This window comes from Lichenostomus cassidix, chromosome 17 (assembly GCF_008360975.1).
Source record: "Lichenostomus cassidix isolate B80296 chromosome 17, HeHo_3.0, whole genome shotgun sequence".
Taxonomy (NCBI): domain Eukaryota; kingdom Metazoa; phylum Chordata; class Aves; order Passeriformes; family Meliphagidae; genus Lichenostomus; species Lichenostomus cassidix.
This window is the reverse complement of record NC_139497.1, coordinates 2,624,814-2,642,107: the sequence shown is the minus strand read 5'-3', so window position 1 is coordinate 2,642,107 and position 17,294 is coordinate 2,624,814. Positions and strand designations below refer to the sequence as shown.

Genomic DNA, 17,294 nt, shown 5'->3' with positions numbered 1-17,294 from the left:
CAGGGCACCCCGACAGCCCCATGTCCCCAGGTGTGCCCATCATGGTCCAGAGGAGAAGGGAGGTCTCTCCCAAGTCTCAGGGATGAAGCCCCAGAGCGCAGCTGAGCTGAACACACAGTGCTTGCTGCACAGGGAGAACAAGCCCGGGCAAAGTGCGGTCGGTATTTCCAGGCAGGTAGAGCTGAGATGCTCCATGGGCTCTGCTGGGGAGGGGGAAAGGGCAAACATGGAGAAAGAACACAGGGTCTCCATCTGCAAGGATGGCCCAGTGGAGACACCTCAGGCTGTCCTCGCACATCCAGATGAGGCTGATGTTGGTGACATGGTCGTGGTGGCACAGCTAGCGTCACATGCCATGCCCAGTTGTTGTCACCTTACTTGTGTCTGCAGGGAGGATAGAACAAGGGGCACATTCCCACATTCCCACATTCGGGAATTGTTCAAAGCTCAAGCTGCCAGGGCCACCTGGACCCCAAGTGGCACCGTGCTCCACACAGAGCCCTGGCTCCCCAGCCCCACCAGGACACTGCTTTAGAGCCCAGAGTGGGGAGGGCAGGAGGAGCAGGCAAGGAGGGAGCCGCGGGAGCGAGGTACCGCTGCAGGGCTCACGCCTTTGATCTGGTGAGCAGACTCTGCCCTTCGGTTTGTTTAATTGTTTCACACTTGCTCTGGAAATAGTTTACAACAGGAAGCAGTGGGATAACAGCAGGGCTGGCATGGGATGGGATGGGATGAGCCTGGGGGCTGATGGAGAGGTACCCTGTGATGAGAGACACAGATGACCACAGTGTCACCTCCTTCCCATTAACCCATTGCTGACCACTCTTTGCTCTTCCTCTTTCCCAAGCTTTCAGCCAGAGGCCAGCAGCCATCCCTCCATGTCTGAGAGGTGTAAAAGAGACATCCAGCAACCTCCAACAGCTCAGAGGGTCTTAGGGAGACACCAAGGAGTCCAAAGGTGTTTAGGTACCTATATTCCTGGGACAGCTGGTACCATAAATGGTCCATGCTCAGAGTTTTTGCTCCCTACTTTTGCAGGCCCTGCAGCCTCACTGAGCAGGCCTGGCCCCCAAAACCCCATGAGGAAGCATCATTTTTAAGCACCCCCACATGGGCTGTTCACATCAGTGGTGCTCTGTGGGTACAGCCTTGAGCACAGCTTGCAGGAGACACCCACAAACACCAGGCTCAGGGCCTGGGTGGATTTCATGTGGGACATTCCCATGCTCTGGGACAGCTCAGTTTTCCAGGCTTGAGTGTGGCACAGTGACATGGAGCAGGAGCAGGGATGTGGGGACACAGGGATGAGGGCACAGGGACCCCTGGCACTGCTGCACTAACAGGACACCTGCACACATGTGGGGCTGCCTCTGGGTTTGGCTTCCCCTCTTCTCCCAGTGTTTGTTTATTTGTGGATGTGGTGCACGGGGCTGGCCAGGCTCTGCCTGGGAGTTCATGAGTTCACAGCACAAAACAAACAACATCCGACCCAGCTCTGCCTGAGCTGCCTGCACCTACGGGGGAGCTGGGTGGGAAACGGCTCAGCATACCTGGGCACACCTGAATCCTGGTGTGCGTCAGGAGGGGAATCCCACACTGCACTTCCCAGCGCTCACAGTGACCCCCAGGGGATGGTCAGTCCCCGGTAAAACCACCCCATTCTCGTGTGTCCCATGGACACACCATGGGTCAGGCTGGGCCTGGGGCTCCCTGTGGTCACTCAGTGGGCGCTGTGAGTCCAGGGGCAGTGCAGGGGCTGGGGGGGCTTTACTGGGGAAGCCGTGGAGGGGCTGCACTGGGATTATGCAGGGTGTGCATGGGGGGTCTGCACCAAGGCTGGGGTGGGGCTGATCTGGAGGTGTCCAGAACTGCAGAGGGGAAATGTGGGGCTGTTTGTGGGGGGCTGCATGGAGGGGTCTGGGGCTGTGGTGGTGCTCTGCAGTGACTGGAGCTGCACTGGGGATGGGGGGCTGCACGGGGGGCTGCACGGGGGTGTCCGATGGGTGCACGGAGGGAAGGGGCTGCACCGGGTGCATCCGTGTCTGCAGTTGGGGGCTGCACAAGGGTGTCCGGTGGCCGCACGGAGGGAAGCGGCTGCCCCGGGGCTGCCCGTGGGGGCTGCGCGGACCCCGCGGCCCCACTCGCGTCCCACTCAGGGACCCTCCGTGGCGGGAAGGGGGTTCCCAGCGGCGGCCCCCCGGGCTGGGCAGGGAGGAGCGTCTCGCCCGTCCCGTCCCATCCCCTCCCGTCCCGTGGCGCCCGGCCCGCCCCGCACCGTCCCGTCCCGCCCCCCGCCGCCCGGCCCGGCCCGCCGGGGCTGAGCAGCCGCGGGAGGCGCCGCGTTCGGAGTCGCTGCTCTCGGGCGCGCTGTGTTTGGGGCTCCCGGCGGGGCGGCGCGGACCCGCACAGGCACCGGCACCGGCTCGGCTCGGCTCGGCCGAGGCCCCGCGGATCTATGCGGCTGTGAGCGGCGGGAGCAGAGCGGGATGGAGCGGCTCCTGGCGCCCGGCCTCCTGGTGCTCCTGCTGCCCGCCCTGACGCGAGGTGAGGGCCGCCGCCACGGGCCCCGCACCGGCCGCCCCGCAGGAAGTTTGCCGGCAGCGGGACCGGGCGCGGCGGGCACCGCAGCCCAGCGGGGCACGGCGGGCACCGGAGCCCGGCGCCGTCGGGGGGTCCGGGCCGGGAGGATCCCGTGGGAACCGGGACTGGGTCCTGCGGCAGCACCGGATCGCGGCGCCCTCGGGGGGACCTCGTGGGAACCGGGGCTCGGTGCGGCGGGATGCGCGGGGACCGGGCTCGGCTCTTGCGGGAGGAGCGGAGCGCGTCGCCGCCGGGAGAACCGGGGCCGGAACCGTGCGGGGAGAGCGGGGCTGAGCCCGCGGGGTGGCCGGAGCTCGGGGGACCCGGAACGGCGCGGGGGAACGCGGCTGAGCCCGGCGGCGCGGCAGGGGCTCGGTGCCCCGAAGGAGGCGCTCGGGGCCGCCGGGAACCGGAGCTCCGTGCCGGGGGCTGCCGCGGGGAGCGGCGCTCGCTGCCGTCGGGGGCAGAGGGGCTCGGTGCCGGGGGAGCCGGGGCTCGGCCCGGCCGAGGGGCGCGCAGGGCGACCGCGCTCCTGTTGCTGTTCTGCGAGAGCTTTTTGACCGTTTTGCAAATTTTTCTCGGTTTCCTGTTTCTTGAAAGTCGGGGCCCCCCCTGCGGGGCGGGTCAGGGAGCTTCGCCGCAAAGCGCTGCGCGACCGTCGGGGGCAGCGGGTCGGGGGAAAGAGCCCCAAAAACCACCGGGAGTGCGGGACGGAGTGGGGGTCATCCCGTCCCGCCGGATCGGGACTCTGCAATACCCCCCTGCCCCGGGGCCGGGTTAGCAGCCTCCTCCGGAGAGCCCAGGGAGGGTTTTGGGGAGCGAAGGCAGTGGGGCTGGGAGCCCTCGGAGGCAAAGTTTGCAGAAAGTTGTGCCCGGCCGGAGCCATCCCCAGCACCCCAGTCGGTCTGCCGTGGAGCACGGAGCCTCGGCAGGGTGTCCCGAGGCTGCGTGGGCTTGGCAGCCATCCAGGGCAGGATTTGGCTTGTGGCGGTGGCGATGCGAAGCTGCAGTCGCTCAATGTGAAACTGCCCCGGCTGCACACGCGTGTCGCAGAACCAGTTACCGTGAAGAGCGAGCGGGCAGAGAAGGGGAAGAGCGAGCCGGGGTTGAAATCGGAAGCGATTCTGGTACTTTCAGCCAGTTGCTGTGGTAACTCTGCAGAATTTGGCTCTGAGGGCCAGACAATGAAACCTTTACTCATAGCAAGTTATGACGGGCGACTCATTTCGTTACCGAGCTCACGGTAACTCACGGGCCCCGGGCCGGATGGCTTTTCCCAAATGGCATTTGTCAATCAAGAGCCTTATCTGGGGTTTCTCTCTGTCAGCCCTCCTGCTGGAGGAGCAGGCACAGCCTTCCCTCAAACCCACCCTGGGTTTATTTTTAGGTGAGCCTCTCAGTGCAGGGGCCACACAGTCCCTGCCCCTTCCGTCACCCTGTGGGTGGGGGCTGCTGGTTGCTGCACCCCCACCTCACCAGGCTGTGTAGGGGTCTCAGTGAGCCTGTCCCCAGCCCGGGTGACACCAGGGGTTGCAGTCCCCCCACTGCCACCAGGGCCCTGATGAGCTGTGGCTAACGCTGTCCCTCTGTTTGCAGGTTTACGGTGCTCGCAGCTTGCCGAATCCTGCCTCAACGGGGGCAAGTGTGAAACTTTTCCCAACGGGACGGAGGTGTGCCAGTAAGTATGGAGCAGCCAGAGGATTTTCATCTCCCCCGACCAAAGTCATTGACATGCATGTTGACTTTGCTTTGAAGGCTCTGGATTTAATAGGGCAAGATGCGTTTTCTTTCCTTGAGTGGCAAGAATAACCTGCTTGTGTAGGAGTCACCGCGAGTTTGGCAGGATCGGGCTTTGTTCCTGGCTGGGTGGAAAAACATGGGCAAAGGGCCATGTTTTGCTGGTGTTAGCCTATGCAGACTGCCCTGCTGATGGAGCAGGAGGTAGGGCCAGCCCGCGGCGCTCCTTGGACCGTCGGGCAGGGAGGGAGGCTGTCTGTCTGTCTGTCTTCCAGCTACTCCCTCCTGGCCCTGAAGCACTGCCTTTCAGTCCCTTGCACACTGACAGTTCATGGGGTGACCAGTACATCTCCAATAAACACTCAAGAGAGGTTCCATCGTATGGCTCTGGCTGCTGGAGCTGCCCCAGTGGTGTCCGTGGGCTGATGAGGCATCGCCAGGGGAGGAGCAGGGCACCTCCTCCTGCAGCCCTGCCAGTGCTGGTGCCAAGCTGTGGTCTAGCCTGGCGTTCCTGGTGGGACCTGGCACCCAGGCTGGGGCTTTCTCCAAGCTGATTGTGGGGAAACGGATGTGTAAAGCGTTGGGACTCTTTGAAGGACCAACCGACCCACCGCAGCGATGGCCGATTCACTCCAGGCTCCCAGGGAACAATAACCAAGAGAAATGAATAAGACTCCAGCTCCCTTTTTAAAACTATTCCATAAAAGAAATGTGAATGGGCAAGGCTCTGTTTTCCGGCCAGATTTCCCCTCTGCCTGTTGAACATGGCCTGAGCTGAGAGCAGGCGGGGAGACGTTCCCACCCACCCCAAATTTCCAAATAGGAAGTCCTCGGCGGAGGAACCTGAAGGCATTTCCAATCCCAACCTGTTGAATGGCAGTTTCCCTTGACAATGCGTGTTGCTTTTTTGCAAATCCGCCTGGGTGCCGTTGCTCTGCCCAGTAGCCGGGCACCTCCCGCCCCCTTCTCCAAGCTGAGCCCCCCAACCCTTTGGTGCAAATAAATCAGCAAATCAATCAGGCACATGAGCAATTTAATGGACAAAGGCTGGGTCCCTTTGTGAGGCACTAATGAATGCACGCCACTTTTTTTTGCACAGAAGCCCTTACCAACGCTTGACGCTCTAAATCTTGTTTTCTTTCATTCAAAGAGCGACAGCTGGGATTCGGTCGAAATTCGGCAGCTATTGTTAAGGGAGGCAGATTAATGCTGTGTGACTAATCATGTATGGCTTCCCAGAATGCCCAACCCTCCACCCCCTCCCCAGCCTTACACCCCTCCTTTTCCTTGTGGTCATTCTTTCCTTTTTTTTCTTAAGTCTCTGCAACTCCTGATTTACATTTCATGTGCAGATGGTGATGGAATCTAATTAGATCTGATGTGTGCGAGCTCTATTTGGAGAAGCCTCCAAAGTAGGCTTGGGGTGGCATTTTTTTTTTAAGAGAAAAAGCTAACTTTGAAGAACTTCTTGGTTGCTGGCTGTGAATAACCACCTCTCTCTTGGCTGCAGATGCTTCATGAGTGTGTGTGAGTTACTTTGCAGGAGCACAAGGTGTGTGCTCTGGGTGTGTTAAAGCTCTTGTCCCGTGCAGGGCGATGTGGGCAGATATTGGAGGCACAGCCAGACTGAAAGAGGTGCAACTTCCCAAGTTATCTGATAGCAACTCGCAAAATCCCGGTTTTTCACTTTGTTTGAATATCTCTTGACGAAGAGTTTTGCTTCCAAGCTTCTTAAACAAAGCAGAGCCAAGAGCACAAGATACCAGACGCAGAAAAGCTTGGCACTGCCCTTTGGCGCCTGCGTGAAATGCACCATTTTGGCTGCTGGCCACATCTCTGCTCGGCCTGGCACTTAACAAAGTTTGGCCATAAAGCCCCTTTGTGCTGCCCCCACAAATCCAATTAGAAAGTGGAGTGAAATAAATAGCGTATGAGGGGGACGCTGCTCCGGAGGACGAGTGTCCCGGCGCTTGTGGTGGGAGAGAGCTCGTTGGGTTACGTGGAGCCGACTCTGATAACTCCAACCCCGGGTTATCAGCCCTGTTACGGAAAGGGAATCACTGGTGCGAGACCAGGAGCTTTCTCTGCCTTTTATTATTTTACAGGGGTAGTTTGTAGGGTTCCATGTGCCTTATCTTGCTTGTCCCTTTGCCAGGCAGCGCGGGGCACGCAGGGCGTTAATTGAATGGAGGGGACCAAGCATTGGATTGGAGGGCTTGCCACAGAAGTGCCCTAATTAAGCTCCTTTGGAGCTGCTTTCCCTCTTGGCAGGGTTATCCGGGTCTTTCAGCACAGGAAGAGCAGCAGCAGAGTTTTGTGTGTCTTGCACAGACCCCAGCTGAAGGCACTGGGTGTTTCTGTCCCACAGCTGGAGCTTTAGAAGGTCCAGTGTGGAGGTGGTGGCTGCTGCAGGGCTGGGGAGCTGTGGCATTCCAGAAAAGCCACTTGCCTTGGACTAAGGAATTTTCCCAGACTCAATGAGAAGGTTTTTCCAAGAGGTCGTTTTGACTTCTAGTGATAGCTCCTAATTAGACTGTTGGATAACTCTAGTTTTGACTGGCATCCCTGCAAATGAGTCGGGCTGATTTTAGCTCCCTGTGCCATGTGACATTTATTCCCAGGACCTCCCTTGCTCTGCTAGTTAAAAGCAGATGGCATTGAAAGAGGGCTGAGTTTCCAGCCCTGCTCCACCAGCCTCTCACCATTAAAGCCAGAGGAGCTGTGCCTGGGCTCTCCTCTTGCTCAGAGAAGCCAAAGAGATGGCGGAGGGAAGGAATAAGTTAAATGAATCACTGGGCTTGTGCTGAAAAGGGGGAAAAGTCGGTTTGCTAAAGTACTTCCTCTGTTTATGAATCAGCGTGGCGTTGTCGTTCAGCCAGGGCAATGGCTCCTGAGCTGGTGCCCGTGGCCACCACCAGCTTCCACGGGCAGCCGGCCAGAAACACGGGAAGAAACATTCTGAGGGGGACCATAGCGGGAAGAGGTGATTATTTTAGCTCAAAACTCTTTCAGGAGACAACCAGGAAGGCAGAGGAGTGATGTGAGCCCCGCGAGTTTCTGTGCCCTTCAAGTTATTCAACTGCTCAGTCATTGTTATCTCATTGTAAAGGGCGGAAGTTTCCTTCTGGTTTGGTTTTTCTCATGTGCTTTAACCCAACGTTATTTCCATGAAATAATAACAAAGAAAAAATGCAGCCTCGGTGCTGGGGAGGAAGAGGGTGGAGTGTTGAACAATCAACCAGAGGAAGCTCTTAAAGAAGTAGACGAGCAGTGATTCAGCCATGTTGAGAACTCTCGATGGCTCTTTCAAGTCTGATCTCATTCTCGGAAAGAACAAGGTGGAAATGGGTGAGAGGGGAGATTAAAAATACAAAATTGTCACCTGTTGCGGATTCCAGTGGAAGAGAAACTGAAGCCCAGCTGGTGAGGTCACTGGGACAGCAGTGGGGCTTTTAGCTCTTGTCTGAAAGAATCTGTTTGTATCTCTGCTCTCTGCAAGGTTTCCTGGTGGTTATCAGTTGTCTCAGGTGGTCCCACTCGCTCCTGCTCTCTGGCCTTGGGATTTTTTGCTTGGGCTGAGGTTTTGTGCTTGGTTGTTCTCATGGCTTAGGTACCTGTGGTGGCCAGAGGGCTGTCCTGTGTGACCAGCATGGGAGGAGATTTCTCAGTAGGTCCTCAGCAGCACCCACAGCACAGAGATGAGCAGGAGAGATGGGGTGATGCAGAGGAGATCTGGAGCTTACAGTGATCTTCATCACCTGAGATTAGTGGGGTTATTCCCTGCCAGGAACTTGAAGCTGTCTAGTCACAGCATGGTTTGAGTTGAAAAGGACCTTTAAAGGTCATCTGCAATGAGCAGGGGCATCTTCAGTTTCCATGGTCTCGGGGTGTGAAGCAGCACACAGGGCTCTGCTCCCTGCGACTGGAGGTCACTCCGTTCGTGGCATTTGGTTTATTTTATTCCACCAAAATCTCTTCCATCTCAACACCTGACTCTCTGTCTTCCTTCCTGCTGGCAGCCAGAGCACGTCCATTTGTTCCAGCTGATACCTCACACCTGGCCTCACCTCCCAGGCTGTTATGGCTTATTGTATATAGCATGAGGGTGACACGGATAAGTCACTGCAGGACCAGGCTATTCACCAATTAAGGGCTCGGACAACATAATCAGGAGGCAGTTAGCAAGTTTTAAAATAACATTGTTTGGAAATTAACCTGCTTTTTCCAGGCCTGGAGGTGTGGTGACCCTCGTTTTGCTCGTGTTGCTCGGTGTCCCAAGTGGTAGCGGCGTGTGTACATGAGTGGAATGTGAAATTTATAGAGCATCAGTGTGTTTAACGAGGGAGTCGCCTCGGGGTGCACTTAGGGAGAGCTGGTGAGCTCTGGATCTGGATGGAGACTTCTCTGTGGTTAACATGCTGCCAGGTGAAGGTTTTGCACTGGGTGTTGGGGCTGCAGAGTGGAAGAGCCTCTGGGATATAATTTAAACCCCCCATGGGAAAGCAGACCTGTAGTGGGGTTTTGGTTGAGTCCTGCCTTCTTCCCAGTGGCCAAAGGGGTGTTCAGAGTTCCCTGGCCCACTGAGGGCTATGTCCAGCCATCCTTGAGGGCTATGTCCAGCCATCCTTGAGGCCTTGCCAGGCTCCTGCTGCTGCCTGGGATGGGGAGCACCAAGGGGCACTCGAGCTGCTCGCTCACCACTCCCCAAGTTGGGCCACTCCTGCAGCTCTTTGCTTTGTGTTCAGGGTTAGAAAGACCAGCAGTGATGGTTTGGGGTGATTCCAGTTTGTTCCCTAATGTTTTAATCTCACTGAATGCCCGTGGCACGGGGTGTTGAGCCCCACGCCTGAAGGATGGTGCTGCATCACCCATCCCAGCAGCTGTGCCCAAATTCCATCAGTCCCTGATGCTGCCTTGCTGCATGGTGCCTTCATGAACCTGGATTTGCTGCAGCCAGAGTTTTGGAATAACCACAGAAACGCTGCTTTGTGCCAAGGTGGAATGCTGCATTTTTGATTTTTGGGTGTCTGGGTGTGGAGGCACCCAGGAGCAGAGGGGTGTGAGGCTCAGGCCCTGCTGACTGGACTTTGTAACACAGCTTGTGTGTGATGTTGGGAAGCCTTTGCAGCACCCTGCTGGTCCCAGTGACACCTGAGCATGGCAGCTCCCATGTGCCTCCCTGGAGAGCCCCAGGATGGTTAGGGATGCCCACCTGGGAGCTCCTCAGTGTTTAACATTTGGGTCTTGCTGGTAGAGAAGCTCAGTGATGCTATCAGCTGAGCATCTGGCCAGGTGTGGTGGTTTCTGTTCACACCTGTACTGCCATTTCTGGTGGGTCAGGTCCTCTCCTGTCACCTCCTCATGCTCTGGAGGGAAAGGTTTATGGTACAGGACAGTGTTGGGGTTTCCACATATCTCAAGCAATTTGCTGTTGGTTAATTGGGTGATCATGGAATTGTGGAATAGTTTAGGTTGAAAGAGACCTTAAAGATCATCCCATTCCAGCCCCTGCCATGGGCAGAGACACCTTCCATGAGACCAGGTTGCTCCAAACCCTGTCCAGCCAGGCCTTGAACACTTCCAGGGATGGCAACCACAGCTTCTCTGGGCAACCTGTTGGTGCTGGAGGTTCCCATTGGTGTGAGACTTGCAGGAATAAAACCCACGTGAGGCATTGGGGATGGGGAGAGTTGTTTGGCTGGGTCATATGGGGAGCTCTGCCCCCAAAAAGAATATTTTCAGTCAGAAGGAACCTACAGTGATCTTGGAGTCTGACTGATGGGGCAGCACTCATGCCCAGCACCTCACAAGCCAATCATGCTCAAAATTCTATGATTCTGTTTGGAATCATAGAATTACAGAATATCCTGAGCTGGAAAGAACCCACAAGGATGGTTGAGTCCAGCTCCTGGCCTGCACAGAACAAGCCCAAAACCCCAGTGTGTGCTATGGGAGCAGGGTGCTGGTGAGAAGTGAGTTTGGGGTGTGCCTCCCTCGCACAGGAATAATTAATGTCTGCTTTAAGCTCTCACCCATCACGTCCTCCCCTTCCCCCCATGGCAGCCTGGAGTTAATATTGGAAAAGCCAGTTAAACAGTTAATGTTTAGGCCATGGTTATTAGGCTCTTGCACATTTCCAGCAAAGGGAGCCGAGTTGCATTTTAATGGGAAACTTTCATGCTCAGTCAAGTTGCAAAAATTTATTTGCGCCGAAGTCATTTTCTTTTATCAAGTTTTCACCCTAATTCCCTTCCCCAAAACCTGAATTTAATGGTATTTATATGGGAAATGGATTTATTAAGTTTTAATGATGCTATAACGTTGCCCTTATTTAATAGAAGGGGCACCCTGCAGGCAAGTGGCCTGGTGGTGGTGGGCTGGGAGGGTTGGGTGCCAGGGGGGCACCCAGGGGTGGGGGAACCTGGTGATTTGGGCTTGATTTAAAGTCAGCATGGTTGAGAGTGGCAGTGCCAGGTTTGCTTCTGCCCTCTGGGCTGTGCATGTTCAGTCCTCTGCTGATGTCAGGACTGCCTGTGCCTGTCACACCTGTCCCCACGGAAAGGAGCCTTTGGCACTGTGGATTTTGGCTTTGTCAGCTGCTCTGTCCCATGTCAGTGGGGTGACAGGGACCCCAAGGGCCACACTCGCCCTGCTGGCATCGCTGCCTGGGGATTGAGCGTTTGTGAGTGTCCAGTGGTTTATTTTGAAGGAATTTTCTGCTGTCAGCGAGCAGCCATGGAGGAGAGCATGTCCCCTGCACTGCTGCCCCACTGGAGCATCCCTGCTCGGGGAGGATCAGGAGCAGACCTTCCCAAAGGCACTGTGGATGGCTAATCCACGGCTGGAGGAATGTGTCTGTCCGGTGGGATGTGCAGTACCGGCAGCTTTGGGGCGGGCTGGGAGAGTGACCCCGCGGGGGAGCAGCCCGGGAGGAGGGGGAGCTGTCCCCGGCCCCCAGCCCCTATTAAAATGTTAGACACAGACCTCCAAGTCAAAAGGCAGGGCGACAGACGGCCCTTTCACAGGGCCTGCTGCTCCCCACAAAAGGGGGGTTTCCAGGGGAGGGGGGCAGGAATGCGGGCTGCGGCCGGAGGGCAGAGCCGCCACCATTGTCCCTGCTCCCTCGGCGAGGGCGTCATGTTGACACAGGGATTTCTGCCGGCAAAAGGTGTCGGAGGCAGAGGCTTCCCTCCCTCCTCTCGCCGTTTCCTTGGTTAAACTCGGCAGCAGCAGAATTCCCGGGATGCAGATCTGGGAGCTGATACCCGCCTGCTCTGGGGTGTTTCACATCCCTCAGCGCACGCTTTCCAAGTGGGCAAGAGTTTTGTTGTTAGTAACTATTTTTGGGCAAGGGAAAACCAGCAGCTCTGTGGCTGTGAGGTTGAGGGGAGCTGGATCCATCCTGTCTGGCTGTGACCACCTTTGCCCACTCCCCAAACATCCCATTCAGGAATTGCTCTGCCTTTGGGTTGGCTTTGTGCCACAGGGGCACCCGTGTGCTCTGCAAAACCCCCTCTCTCCCCCTTGTTTATAAATATCAGGGCTAAATTTAGCTTGTTTAAACTTTTGGTGGCTGTTCAGATCCTAATCGTAAGGTTTTATGTTCGGGATTAGACGAGTGGGATGGTGGGGTCACGAGTGGGAGTTTTCCATATTTGGCTCTGGGGTAGCGCAGTGTTTAGCCAAAACTTGGTTTGAGGGGGAAAGGGGAGAAAAGAAAGAGTCCATCATCACTTAGTGAGGTGGTGACACTGGGCTGTGTGTGTGCTAGAGCTCTGAGAGCACAGCAGAGTGAATTCAACCTGTACAGGCAGCAATGCTGAGTGCAGAGTGGGGGAAAACAGGCATTTACCCCAAAAGGGGTGAGGAGCGAAGAGAGACCTCAGGCACCAGCAGTGCTGGGCTGGTGGGCAGCCTGTGGAGGTGGAAATTCGTCATCCCCCCAAAATTCTGAATTTTTTCTTCTGCTGGCTTGAAGAACAAAACATTATTAAGGGGGGAAAGTTTACAAATGAGGAATCAGAGCAGGGAGCAGTTGCAGGGAGTGCTCTCAGGTGCCACAGGTGCCATTCGAGTGTCTGACAGGCATCCCAAGCACCGTGGGTGCTTGTTGGGCTCCTGCCCCAGGAATGTCACATGGATGGGTGGTGGCACCATGTGGCAGCTTCATCCCAGGCTGTGTTCCCTGGGGATCCTCTGCTGGAAGCACATCCTTCATGGTCACCCCATAAATGCTCCTGCAAGAGGATGAGCAGAGTGAGCTGTGCTCCCACAAACAATGGGGCTGTGCAGCTTTGCACCGGCAGAGGATATAAAAAAACATCAACTGGGGAAAACAAATATTTCATAGCAGCCATTGTTGAGGGTGGGAATGAGGCAAGTTTTGTCTTGGGCTCTTCCTTCGACATCTTTCATGTTTATTGTGAATGAAGCTCCATTGAAAGGCAGCTCCTTCCCAGGTAGCCAGTTACCACCCGTGAATAGCCTGGCCACTCTGCTTAGTAATGGGATTATATTGTTTTTCATTACAATGGGAACTTTGATTCCCAAACTGTCCTGACTAATGTCTGCTTAAGAAACAAAGCCATTTTTTTTTCCTTCGTAGGAGGAACAGGGCTCTAGCAGGTTTTTCCCCAGTCCTGTCCATGAGTATATCCAGCTTTGGGAATTCCTTTAGTTTCTCTCCAGATGAAAGTCTGGATCTTGAAATCTCAATTAGATGACTTGGGCTAGGTCAAAAATGAAATGGAACAAGAGAAAAAAAAAAAACACATCAAAGACTTGGGATTGCAGTTTGCTTTTTTAATTAAACAAGAATGGAGATCTGCTCTTGCTTTATTAACCTGATGTCACTTGGAGTAACCTGCTGCTTTGCCAACCACCTCCCTGTGTGAAACTCTGCTTTTTTCCCAGGCTGGTGTCCCAGAGTGTTTAATAAAGCAGGACAAGGATGAGACTTCTTTAAAAACCACCACTTAGGTCTTGTGCTGGGTTTTGGTCCTGGGAGCTCCGTCGTGGCTGCTGGAGGTTTCGGTGGGGCTGTGCCAGCACCAGGGCAGTTTTAGGGTGCATCACCCAGCCAGGGTGCTCCACATGGCTGAGGAGAGCTCTGCCTTCATGCCTTGGTTCTCCTGGGAGCTGTGGGGAAGCCTTTGGATTCTTTACAGCCCCATGTGCCAGAAAGCAGTGAGCAAAGCTGCAGGTGAGGTGTGGTGAGCCCAGGCTAGCCATGGGGGGCTCAGACTGCCCATCCACAGCCCTGTGTGCTCCAGGGAGCTCAGGGCAGCATCCAAAAGCATTCCCCACCTCCCTGCACCCGTCTCCTTCTGCAGACTCTAGGTGATGCCAGGTGAGGAGGTGGGGGCAGAGAGCAGAGTGCTGAGCTCTGATTTCCCAGCAGGATTGTTTCCCAGACCTCCCTGCTTTCCCCTGGCTCCAGAGTGTGCTCCTGTGTCAGGACAGGATGTCTCCAAGGCAGGAAGCCATCCTGGAGACAGCAGAGTGCACCTGTTGCTCCATGCATCATGGGAGGGATTTTTGGGGACTCAGGGGAATAAGATGGAGTAGGAAGCAGGTCTGTTCTCTCAGGGACATGGAGACATATCCCCAAGCGCTGGCCTTTTCTCTGGTCAGGCTGGAGCCAGGGGAGATCAGGGTTCCCTGGGCAGGCAGAGAGCAAACGTGTCTTACGGGAAAGGGTGTAACTTCAGGAGAAAGCTGGGGTGTTGCTGCCAGGCTGTGCCAGGCAGGGAGCCACTGGCACAACTGGAAAGGTGACTCTTGTGCGTGGCTGCCTGAAGGAAAGCAGGCTCCCTGCTGCCTGAGCTCTGCAGCTGCTGGGGCTGGGGAAGGTGTGGGGCAGGAGTTGTGGTTCCTGTTGTCAGCCCGAGGATGACAGTTACCCCAAGGAGTGTGGGGACAGCAGGGTAGGGCTGTGTCACCGTTCTGCACCTGGGAGCAGTGGCTGTGGGCTGTTGTGCAGCTCAGGGAGGCTCTCCTGTGGGTTGTTTCTCCTTCCCTCAGCTGTTGCCAGCAAGCATGTGAAATCTGAGTGTCTTGCTCACGTTTGGCCACTTGCTTCACTCCATGGGGTCCTGGCCATGCTGGCACAGCCATCCGCAGGTCACGCAGCACATTTGCTGCTGCACGGGGCTCTGGGGGTGTGATGGTCCCTCGGGGGGACCCTCTGCAGCACTCAAGTTGGGGTCCTGAGCCTTCTCTGCACTGGGGTGGCTCTGCCTGGGACTGTGGGGCTCATCTGAGGTGGCTGTTCTGAGACACAGGTACCCCAGAGCAGGAGCAGAGAGTGACATCCCCCAGCCCAGCTGCTTCCCAAGGTGGGACACTACAGCCAGCACCAGGGACAGTCCTGATCCCATTAGTCTCAAGTACCCCAAAATGGTGCTCGAGTAAAGACCTGAGCCTGCCCTGCTCAGCTTTCCCACGCTGCTCATACCTTGGGGAAAACAACCCCGGCTGTTTATGCTTCCAGCAGTTGAGGGTGAGGAAGAGGTTAGGTGATAGCAGAGCAGATAAGAGGCAGCCTGGATGTGGGGCCAGGGGCCGGGATGGGGGTCCCTGCCAGCCCTCTGTCCCCTCTGCAGTGTGGGGCTGGGATGGGCATGGGGGACGTGGGGTGGGCACGGGGGACAATCCTTACCTGTGCTCCTTTATACACCTGGTTACCATTTTGCTTGTTGGGGTTTTTGGTACATTTTAAGCCCAAAGTGGGTTTTATGCAGCCCTGCCACAGTCTCAGGGTCCCTTGGGATGACATGCTGAGGCCGGGCAGGAGAGCATGGGTGGTGTGAGCTGCGGGGTGATGCAGGCTGAGCCCCCACACCCAGGGCATCCTCTGGGACACCCCCTGCCCCCGGGCTGTGCATCCCAAATTCGGACAAAGCTCCCGTGCCGCCAGGCGGGAGCCGTGCCGGGGCGGGCTGGGCTGCTCAGCGCCTGGGTGTCATCTGTGCCGGCCGTGGCAGATGGCAGCTTAGCGCAGAAAGGAAAACATTAGTCTTGGGTCAGAGGTCGCAGAAACATCTGCCTCGGGATGCTTTCAGTGCCCGCATTGCTGCGGAGGGACAAAACCTGTTGCTGGTGGGTTGGAGGAAAAGCCTTGCGCGCCGCGGGCGGGGATGGAGCGAACAAAGGGCTGGCAGCACCGGAGCCACACACAGGGAGCACCCAGAGCTCAAACCACGGGCTGGGGGGCTGGGATGGGCACCCCAACTCTGCTGGTGGGGCCGGGAGGTGCTGGAAGCTGGGGCAGCCCAGCAGGCAGAGGTGTGGAGCAGAGCTGAGGCAGCAGAGCTGGTTGGCTGTGATGCTCCTGCAGCTCATTCATGCTTTTGATTGTCTGATGTGCTGAGCTCTCCTGGAGCCTTGCTGGAATAGCTGCAGCGTGGAGCCACTGGTTGTAACTCTTGAAGGATGTGCAGCAGACACAACAAATGCACGTGCTGAGCAGAGCCAGATTTGGCCCAGGCTCGGTGCTGGGAGCAGAGTGGGAATTTGGGACTGCTGTTCTTGTTCCCAGGCTGTCCCCAGGGACTCGCTGTCTGACCTTGGACAAGGCCTTCTCCATCACCCTTCACATTGGCCATGAATCATGCAGATTTATGGGCCGGCAGCTCTGTGCCTTATTAATCGTGTCCCCCTCACCACAGTTTGCACCCGGGTGCTCATTCCGAGGGGGAAGACACATCCCAGCCTGGTGCTGTGGGAATCCAGCTCCCAGCCTCTGCCTGACCCTCCGGAACAAAAAAAGCCACCGGGATGGCCGGCAGCCCCAGACACTTGAGGGTGTAAATCAGTGTGCTCACCCCTGCGAGGAGCACGTGTGGCACCTCCATCCACAGGGATGGGGACCAACTGCTGTCCCCTGTCCTGCCTGGTGCTTCAGCCCTTGGTGGAACACATCCTAGAAGTGTAGAGTTTGTCTGCTGGAATGGTGCTGGGAGAGGGAGCATTGTGTGTTGGAGCAGAGCTTGGCGATCACTGGGATCAGGATCGGGATGGGGATGCTGTCACACTCCATCACCGGCTAAAATGGAGCATTTGGTGCCTCCTCAGCACGTTAATGACTCAACGGAAACAGTGAGGGAGACACACCGGTATTTTTAGCCATTCCTGCCTGGTTTGGGAGCAGTTTGCACGTCACGCCTGGAGCTGGGAGTGTGGCCACAGCAGGGCTTTCACAGAGGCTCCTCAGCCTTTCCCGGGCAGCTTGGCCACATTTCACCACCTCAAAGCCGCTTTCTAATGGCCCTCCTGAGCTGTTTTGATCCTGGAGCACCCGCCCTGTCCTCTGCCAGCACATATAGCTGTAATTAAAGCCGAGCTTTAATGTCTCCTATGCTAATTTCCATGAGCTGCTCGGGGTTTGGTTTGGGTAGCCATCCTTGGGAAATGCCAAAGGAAAAACCGCAGGGTGATCTTCACCTGGCTGAGCCCTCAGGGACGTCTGCTCACCCGGAATCCCTGACACCACCACATGGTTTTTACAGAAAATAAAGCTCAGCTCCGCGGGCTGAGCTTTAGGAGAGGGTTTTTGTCCCTGGAGAAATAGGTGGATGCATGGTGAGGTTGTAGCATGGCTGGGAGTTGAACTTAGCTCTGCTGAATCCAGCCTTTCCAGATCTGGAAAAGTAGAAAAATAACTACAACTTGGATTGCCCTGACTCTTCACCTGGGTTTTGATCTCTTGCTTTGCATGTGAGACTTGTCTCCAGGCTTTCCTCTGCAGCCAGGACTCCCTAAAGCTGCTGAGGTTGTGGGCCTTTGAAATGCAGCTCCAGTCTCTGTCTGAGTGAGCTCCAGGACCCGTGAAGGGAGGGAATGGTGATATTTGTCCCGTGGCTTCATGCACAGTTGGGAATGTGCTCCTCCCTGCTTGCCTCAGACCTGCTGTTGAGGACTGAGCAGGAATAGCTTCGTTCTGTGCAGAACCATCTAGAGATGATGCAGGAGCAGTG

General features: G+C 56.3%; 1 protein-coding gene across 2 annotated transcripts in view; it reads left to right on the top strand.

Moving 5' to 3' along the window:
• Nucleotides 1-2,321: 2,321 nt before the first annotated feature.
• Nucleotides 2,322-17,294, top strand: part of NOTCH1 (notch receptor 1) — a 41,422-nt gene continuing 26,449 nt past the window's right edge. For both annotated transcript variants that reach the window (XM_085076843.1, XM_085076842.1), the window contains exons 1-2: nucleotides 2,322-2,544; nucleotides 4,177-4,258. In XM_085076843.1, the coding sequence (XP_084932969.1) occupies nucleotides 2,487-2,544; nucleotides 4,177-4,258 (140 nt within the window). In that variant the 5' untranslated portion in view covers nucleotides 2,322-2,486. The remainder of the gene's footprint in view (nucleotides 2,545-4,176; nucleotides 4,259-17,294) is intronic.